This window comes from Octopus bimaculoides, chromosome 1, assembly GCF_046866305.1.
Source record: "Octopus bimaculoides isolate indiv1 chromosome 1, ASM4686630v1, whole genome shotgun sequence".
NCBI classification, from domain to species: domain Eukaryota; kingdom Metazoa; phylum Mollusca; class Cephalopoda; order Octopoda; family Octopodidae; genus Octopus; species Octopus bimaculoides.
Window position 1 is genome coordinate 130,240,825 of NC_142928.1, and position 9,889 is coordinate 130,250,713.

The following is a 9,889-nucleotide window of genomic DNA, read 5'->3' on the forward strand; positions in this document are numbered from 1 at the left end:
TTATATATATATAAACGAATAAGTATATTCTTGGGAATAGAAATTTCGCTTACGAATTTTTTTACACACTAGCTTCCTGATAAAATTCTTGTAAAAGATTTTTATCCTATTTTGATTTTATATATATATGTGTGTGTGTGTGTGTGTGTGTGTGTGTGTGTGTGTGTGTGTGTGTGTGTGTGTGTGTGTGTGTGTGTGTGTGTAAGGTAAAAAGAGAGAAAATAAAAAGCTTCCATCAATGTGGAAAGTTTTATAAAACCTTTATATTGCAGGCACAAAGGCCTATCTTCAGATGAAAAACAGTCTGGGAAGTGTTCAGTTATGTAGGGTCCCATTCCTGTTAACCCATTCAAATTCCCTAGCGTTATGTATTATACCTAATCATATATATATATATATATATAATAATACAAAGAATATATATACATGTATACACACATATATGTACATACTTACATCTACATGTGTATATACATGCATATCAGAGTACAGGACGTTAGAACAATAAACTACAGACAACGGAACGAACACATAGGAAAACGGAAAGCCACTTGGAATATCCCTTCATCAGCTGTCTCTATTCTATCTAGACGTTTCGAAGACAAGACAGAACGTACTCTAGAATAGTCTCTTCCTGAGTAGTGGATCAACCCACTACACAGAGGATTCCAAGGTGGCAAACACAAACCAAGACAGGAAAAAATGGACAGTGAAAACAACATTCAAAAGCCGTATATATATACATACTCATCTACTTACGTACACATACACGTATATATATTCACCTTCATATACACATATTCACCCATATACATACATAAATACATACATACACACATACATATTATATATAGTAATACAGAGCAAGGTTTTGTATGGTTGGTATGTCAGCAAACTTGTTGGGTTTAAATGTGGTGAAGAAGGTTGCCAGAGTCCCAGCAAGACAAAGAACCAGTACTTCTCAAAAGTAGGGATAACTTGGTTGCCCACTGCACAGGGACTTTGAAATTCCAGATTGGTTTTCAGCTTTATTTTAGGGTCCCTGGCTTAAATAATGAGAAAATGTGGTATTCTACAAACTGTTCTCGACTTAAATTTCATACAGGTTTTGCTAGCTTATTTTCTAATTGCTAGTGATGGTCATATTAATTCCATGAGAGGACAGCCAACACACACACACACGCATACATTGCACACACATACATACATCCATATATGCATATGTGTGTGTGTGCGTGCGCATGTATATGTACGCATGTATATATGTATACATATACATACATACGTGTGAATGTGCGTGCGCTTGTGTGTGTGTGCGTATGAGCGCGCGCGTATGTATATGTACGTATATATGTATATTCATTTCTGTATAACTACTTTATAAATGTTTTGATGCCATTAACAACCACCTGGATTCTGTCTCCCATCGTTTGTATTTGAATTTTTCTACCAGCTGGTTCGCTCTCAGCACAAATTGTCTCTATATTATACGCCTTTTTGACATATTCTTATCTATTACTTATATACATATATATATATATATATATAGAGAGAGAGAGAGAGAGAGGGGGGGTGAACAGATAGACAGATAGATAGATATACCACACTTCAATTTTAGTCCCAAAATTATATGTATGTGTGTACGTGTGCGAGTATGTATGCGCGTATGTATGTACATATGTTATATATATTAGGATTTTTATTTCGTATTAAGACCGATGTATAAGAATGCGTGGCGTTAATGTATATACCACTGGGAATAACAACTTTAATCGTAAAAAAGTATACCTGATATCCGAAATATGATCACTGATTAAGTTTCTTAACGACAGTTGTCTGTAATTAAACTGTTTGTTACGTAAGCAAGATAACTAATTCTTAAATTGAGAAAATTAAAAGTTTGGCAGTCCATGCCCTTTATCAAAAGCACTAACTACATAAAAAAAAAGATTAAAAATTAAAACGTTTCTGACAGGGAATCGAAACAAGGTTGTTTCTCTTGAAGTTGATTTCTTGAGGACTTGCCCACTCAGGAATAAATTATATAAGCCTAGAGAAAGTGCGACTGTGTAACATTCATGACAGGCTCAATGTAAGTATAGAGAAGAAACTGCAACTGAAAATCGAAACCGTGTTGCGATTTTGGTTTGTCAGTAACTTAAAGGAACCTATTAGTAATAATGACAGTAATTTATTATAGCTTGGAGACAGCCTTGATTTATTAAAAAATGTATAAATATGGTTATCTGTCGTCCATACCTTCTTCAAAGCATCAGCTCAGCAGTTTAAGTAAAGTGAAATATGTATAAGATATAGAGACAGGATTCCAGCTCACCGGGTGCTTATTTTTACTGCATGGTACAAACGCCGAAAATAGAATAAGCTTCTGTGATGTAAAAACATCTAACCTCTGTTGCTTGGATATGCAAATGTATTACACTTATTAAGAAGAGTGAATGCGTTAAAAGTAGTTTACTTACAATTGAATGCATATTCGGAATCGCTGCTGCCATCAACAGCTATCAAAATGACTCTTCCTTGTGCCATTGCGAGGGTAGTCTTTTTCTATGACGTTAGAATGAAGGTCAGGGATAACAAAGTTAAGATTTATACTGAATAAACCCGACTGTAGTCAGATCAATAGATATCTGGGACAGACCAGTGGACGGAAAAACGATCGTTGTGTGAAGGACAGAGAGAGATGGAGAAAGTGATTTTAGAGGTAGGCAGAGGTAGTGAATAAGGTAGAGAGGAATAGAAATAAAGAGAGGTAGGAATACAGCAGAAGAGTTAGAGGTACAATGAGAGGCAGGGGGATAGAGAAGAGGAGGAGTTAGGAAAAGATAATAGATTTATATTTATGCAAGTATGTAAAAAGGAAAAGAGGGATGAGGGTTGGCAGTTTTACTAGAATGGAGGAGAATAGGAGGGGAAAGGAGGGGGAAATTTAGAAATAAGAAAGTGAGAGCGGGGTTAGACCGAAACAATATCATAGAGGGGTGTGAGAGATAAATACTAAGAGTAACAGAGAGAGAGAGAGAAAGAGACTGACAAGCGATAATGAAAAAATGATAATCAATGGATGGCGTAAAGAGAAAGGGGAAATTAGAAAGACATACAGAGAAAAAGAGAGGGTGAGCTATATGATGGAAGAAAAAGTCGCATAAAGAGAGGAGTAAGAAAGAGTGTTCGGAGAGTTAGGTTGTTAGGAGAGCAGAGCAGAGAAGAGAAGAGAAGAGACATGGAAAGAAAGAGCAGAAGACACACAGATAGAGAAAAAGGAAGGAGGTGTGACGCAGGAATTCGATCGTCTCCAGAGATGATGGTGGTGTCGAGAAGCGCAATGAGCATTGCTTTAGAATCAATAAGGAAATGTTGTGGCAGACGACTAGTTGAACGTGTTACACATGATAGCAGTGAAGTCTTCGTGCTTCATTACCGAAAATACAATTTCTGAACATCTCATAATGCGGGAGGTGTTACTATGGAAAAGATATAACTAGATATTTTGTTTATTAGCAACCAAGACAGTATTAAAAAATCCTTTTTAGATCAACTATATATAGATACACACTAGTGCCTACATGCATGCACGCATGTGTGTGTGTATGTGTGTGTGTGTGTGTGTGTGTTTGTGTGTGTGTGTTTGTGTGTGTGTGTGTGTGTGTGTGTGTTTGTGTGTGTGTGTGTGTGTGTGTGTGTGTGTGTGTAGGCGCAGGCGTGGCTGTGTGGATGAGAGATTTGGTTCCCAACCATGTGATATTGGGTTCTATCCCACTTCGCGGCATCTTGGACTTCTACTATAGCCTCGAGCAGAGCAGAGACTTGTGAGTTGATTTAGCAAACGGAAACTGAAAGAAGCCCGTCGTAATTGTGTGTGTGTGTGTGTGTGTGTGTGTGTGTGTGTGTGTGTATCCTCTCCTACCACTTGACAACTGGTATTGGTTTGTTTGTGTCCCCATAACATAATGGTTCAGCAAAACAAGCTAATGGAATAAGTACCAAGCTTTAAAAATAATAAGTACTGGGGTCGATTAATTCGACCAAACACTTCCAAGCGGTGCTTCAGCATGGCCGCAGTCCAATGACTGAAACAAGTAAAAGCTAAATATACACGCACGCACAACCACAAACACGTGCGAGCGAGCGCGCACATACTCACACACAGATAGATAGATAGATAGATAGATAGATAGATAGATAGATAGAATCAATGAACTTAAAAAAGGTGGAGAGCCGGCAGAATTGTTAACACGCTGGACGAAATACTTAGCAGTATTTCTCCCGCCGCTCCGTTCTGAGTTCAAATTCCGCCCCCTCCCCCAAAATTTTACATTTTGTGCCTATAGCAGAAAGGATATAATTACAGCCTTAACTCACATTCGAGGATGACTTAGTATCACTATGAAGCACGCTTTTGCTAATGGTTTTTAGGTACACGAACAGATACAGACACTCAGTCTTTCTCGACCCGCCCACCCTCGTACAAGATGGGGGAATCCAGGATGTGATAGGTGAAGAGAGAGAAAGCTGAATCAGCATTGAGCGGATACTATGGTTATCGTGCTGAGTAGATGAAAGGTAAAGTTACCAACGGCGGGATTGGAACTCGCAGCAGAAAGCCGCAGGTAAATATCGGCTTTGGCAAATGCGGCTACTTTAGTTTTAGTGGGTGTGTATGTGTATGTATGTATGTGTGTGTGTGTGTGTGTGTATATATATATATATATATATATATATATATATATATATATATATATATATATATATATATATATATATATATATATATATATATATATATATATATATATATATATATATATATATATATATATATATATATATATATATATATATAAGGATAAAATCTTTATAAGAATTTATCAAGTAGTCAGCGTGAAAAAACCTCATAAGGAAAAAAAACCCATCATTTTTTTCCATAAATATATATAATATAATTTATATAAGGTTATTATTTTTAAAGTAATGCCTCACGCTTAGAGGGGCTTAATAAGTCAAAACTACCAGAATAAGCACATGTTTACCGATCGCGAGGAATGCAACTTTCAAAGCTAACCTCCTAAAAACTTTTAACTTAACGGCAAACCACTGGTTTCATAATTAATACAGCAAAACTATGCAGTAAGCTGCATCTTTTATTCATCAGTGCACGTATGGTCAAGACACATAAAGAATAAACAAAAATCAACATACCCTGATGTACCCAACACAGCACGATGACTTCTGTTCATCCTTATATTTTTACTTGTTTCAGTCATTTGACTGCAGCAATGCTGGAGCACTGCCTTTAGAGGACTTACTCTTTTGCCGAACCGCTAAGTTACGGGGACGTAAACACACCAGCATCGGTTGTCAAGCGATGTTGGGTGGGGGGACAAACACAGACACACAAACACGCACATATATATATACATATACATATATACGACGGACTTCTTTCAGTTTCCGTCTACCAAATCCACTCACAAGGCTTTGGTCGGCCCGAGGCTATAGCAGAGACACCCGGCATTGCTCAGGATTAAAATAGCATAGTTTGTATACAATATATTACAGTTATGTTGAAACAGGTGATATGGGAAAGTGCAGCATTGACTACAAAACATTCGTGGAGTAAATGATGGGCTAATTCGACTAAGCAACATGCTATGCGTCTGTTTGGAGTATTTCAGGCCCTAACCTTTCAGCGTTATGTAATTTTTGAACGCACTGAGAAGCTGTCAGTGGATATACTCTCTTTTGCAGCAGTCGGCGCTGTGTCTAACACGATCCTTCATCTGAAATGTGACACCTACATCACTCTTAAAGTAAATTTGGAGGAACTGTGGTTGTTCATTTGTGGGTAACAGGGAACCAATGAGGTGATAGACTTGCCCTTGAACTTTGACGTTGTCGTAAATTCATGTTTACCTATCTTCTTAGATGCACCAAACGATGTCATTTGCAGAGTTGTATTGTCTGATATTGTTCAGAAAATCCTTTGACTGGATGGAAATGCCTTCTACAAGATCCATGAGAGGTTGAGAAGGAGCTGGTAGTGCTGGCAATGTTACCTGACCGCCTGAGCAGCACATACCATTTGTTTCATTTGAAAATTTTAAAGCTCCACAGAAAAGACATTTTGTGTTTAGCATACCAATTTGGACAGGGTTATTATTTTTGTAAGAATGGGATTGATCATATCTGAAAATAGCTTCAGGAGGTGTGAAGAACGAATTTGTACGTGGTCTATTTCTGAGAGCAATTTAATTGGACCTCTGTCTAATCATTAAAACATTGATTTAATGACCAGCATTAAGTGCTGCAACATGCATTTGCTGACCTTGAGAAAATCTCATCTAGCTTCTCTCTTCAAACTCTCGCCTTCGGTTTTCTACAATCCTCCTTGTTTTATACTTGTTTCTGGAGAGATTACGTCTTTTCTTTGGGGTCTTATTTTTCCCAATATTGTAAACAGAAAATTATGAACATAGAAAGAAATTATACATTAATCCCTATTTTGTAAGCAGTTGTATCCGTAAGAAATTGAAGAGAGCAGAAATTGAAAGAAGAGAAAACGAAAAGAACAGAGAAAGAAAGCGAAAGATGTATGTACGTCTATATGAAATAGACGTGTGTGTGTGTGTGTGTGTGTGTGTGCGTGCGCGCGTGTGTGTGTGTGCGTGTGTGCGTGCTTGTGCGTGCGTGCTTGTGCGTGTGTATGTGAGAGAGAAAGAGGGTGAGAAAGAGAGAGTGAGTGAGTGAAGGTGTGTGTCGTGATGATTGATGTCTTTTAAGGTACACACACATATAGAAAATGTGACGTCGTCGTATAAAATTTTTACGATAGTTGATTTATGGAAAAGATTATGTCAAATTTTTGAAATGCAAATATGTGAATGGAAATTAAGTTTAATTTGTAGCCAAAATAGTACTGAATCTTTTGACACCCCATACGTCAAAATCTGTAACTCGGTTTTGGAAAGCACAAGGAATATATAATATATAGGACAGTATCTCATATAACAATACAGACGTAATACTGAAATAGTGTAAGAGATAAGAGATTGCTCTAGGCTCGCATTAGGCAAGAAGCTGGAAATTTTTTGGCCCATGACACTGCATGGACCTTGGCTTTTGTATTTGACGCCTGTTGCTTTAAGTATTTTATATATATATATATGTATGTATGTATGTATGTATGTATGATTAAGCCAATGAGGCAGACCTCTATATGGTAGCGAGACCTGGTAGAAATAGCAGCCAAATGTCCCTCAAAACACCCTAGTGTATTAATCCGACAATTCTACCTATTATGTAGTTTGAGTGAGAAACTGTAACTAAAGATTAAGATTATTAACCCCACAGAGAGAGGAAAGAAGAGAGACAGCATAGCGACGGTTTTGGCTGACTGTCATCCTGTACTCCCCTTGGTGCTAGCGAAATGATATGTGCCGGCTGTCTGAGCGACTGGCTGTTTTAATGGCGGGACAAACAGGACATAAAATAGCGATTCTCACTTTGAAATTAACAACTTCAGCGCGATCGGATGGACAATACTCGAGTTATAAGCGCACAAACAGACAGACAGAACAGATTATATATATATATATATATATATATATATATATATATATATATATATATATATATATATATATATCAAATTCAAATTACGATGAACGTAAACAAACAAACGAAGTTTGCTTTAGAAGCGTTGAGATGTCTTAGAAAGTTAAAGAAGTGATTTTAAATTCTCAACGCAGGATAATGCTAATAATATAGCCTGAACAGGATAAGCTACCCCTATTATGCAGAAAAAGTGTTGGTGGCCGGCTATGAGACTCGAAATCACACCTCCGTGATTACGCGTCGCGGTGCTCTGAACCATTAAGCTAATGCAGTGTGCTCCGGGCAGTCCTTGAATTTCACGTCCCACCCCCGGACTCCAAGCCTACACAGGCTTATGCAGCAGACCTCCGTACACCCTCATAAAAACGACGGCCGGGACAGACCGCCTTCTGTGCTACGCTATTGTCTTGATAATAGATGTTAGATTAGATTTAACTTGGAACTACACTAAAATAACCAACTACCCCAATTGGTGCTAATAGGATTTTAAAATCATGATTGGAGTATACGTTGTATCTTGAGCTTTCCTGGGTCGTTTTCCTTTAATTTCTACATCAATGCACGTTTATTTTTTCTCTATTACTAACAACTTGTCTGTTACATTAAGATTTTACAAATGCTGCGCAAATACGCGCACTTGGATGCATGAATGAATGAGTGTATAAATAGATAGATGTGTGTGTGTGTGTGTGTCTGTCTGTGTATGTGTGTGCGCGCGGGTAATTAAGCTAAAAGTGATAAAATTTCTGATCACCTGGCAGTCGTTTTCTTCCACGGATATCCTGTCGATGCGTTTTAATTTAATACATTTAAAATGTGTGTGCGCGCGCATATATGTATCTATGGACAGAGAATCGTGTAGGTATCACAGAAAGTCCTTCTAACGAATTCGGCTATCAGACCACATAGCAATTCAAATGTAATGCAGTGTCCAAGAACTGATATATGTAATAATATTAATAATGCGATGAATCGTCCTTTGTGGTTTATACACACAAACACATACACACACATACACACGCACGCACGCACACATACACACAGAGGTGTATATGTACATGGATAAACATATACGTATGTATGCACACTGATGTAGGAGTAAAGGTCCGGGTGTATGCGTGTAGGTATTTGTATGTGCACATCCGTGTAAGCATTATGGTCAAATGGTCGTCTTCGACATTTTCAATCCAAAGGGATTTTTAAACCCAATATTTATACGCTATTATTTATAGTTTACCTTTCAAGATCCAACGTTCTAAAAAGAAAAGAATTATTTCATATGCTATGAAAATACACACACACACTCTTACGTACATTCGTAAATGTGTGCGCGCGCGAGTGTATGCTCATATGTATGAGTCCAACATAGATTCAACGGTTTTTATTATATAAATACAACATATATACAGTATGTGTAGATATCACTGCAACATTTTGAGATACAGTCAGACATTCTTAATATTCAAAAAATAACTTAAAGAGGAGGAGCACTAAGCAGGCATAAGTAAAATTGTTTCTTCAACCAGCTCGTAACACCTGCCAAATGTCTGCGGCCGAAGAGAAGGTAACTACTCCGAAATGCTTTCATCTCACAGTCTGGGTGGCGCTGCGAGCTGATCTAGATGTATACACACCATTTGTCAATAAACGGAATATATTTTCTGTGCCAACTCAGTAGTAGCTTGTTCACCGGTTCGAACCTGGCTCAAGTATATTCGCACTGATAATAACATTACAATTTTACTTATCACTGCTTAGCATTCCCCCTCTGTAATTACTTACGGTGAGCCGCCACACAGCGCTACCAGTTGCCGTGTGGCAACTGGAAAAGCATAAGAGAGTCAGTCTCTTCAATCAGCTCGTAGTGCTGCCTGCCTGGTTTCTGTGACTGAAGAGAAGATAACTACTCCGAAATGCTTGCATCCCACGATCTGGGTAGGTGACGCTGCTAGCTGATCTGGGGGTATACATACCATTTGTCAACAAACGGGATATATTATCCGTAACAAAACACAGTAAGTAGCTTGTTCACTGGTTCGAACGTGCTTCAAGCACATTCAGACTAATAGTAACATTACAATCAATAAATAACATTTCCATATATTGATTTGTACCACTTAGACTACGCCAGCTACGATAAATTTACCGTGTCACCATAAATGGCATTAACACCTACGTAAACATGGTTCGACCTGTCAGATCGGCTGGTGTATAACCTGCAGTGGTGATTCTAAACCATAGCCGATAGATACTCGGT

The 9,889-nt window shown here is 37.9% G+C and overlaps 1 protein-coding gene across 3 annotated transcripts in view; it reads right to left on the reverse strand.

Moving 5' to 3' along the window:
* LOC128248161 (uncharacterized) overlaps positions 1-2,956 on the reverse strand; it is an 84,927-nt gene extending 81,971 nt beyond the window's left edge. Inside the window, exon 1 of one of the 3 annotated variants that reach the window (XM_089358167.1) lies at positions 2,481-2,956. In XM_089358167.1, the coding sequence (XP_089214293.1) occupies positions 2,481-2,513 (33 nt within the window). In that variant the 5' untranslated portion in view covers positions 2,514-2,956. The remainder of the gene's footprint in view (positions 1-2,480) is intronic. The other 2 variants (XM_089358172.1, XM_089358178.1) reach the window with 2 other exon arrangements.
* Between the last annotated feature and the right edge of the window lie 6,933 nt (positions 2,957-9,889).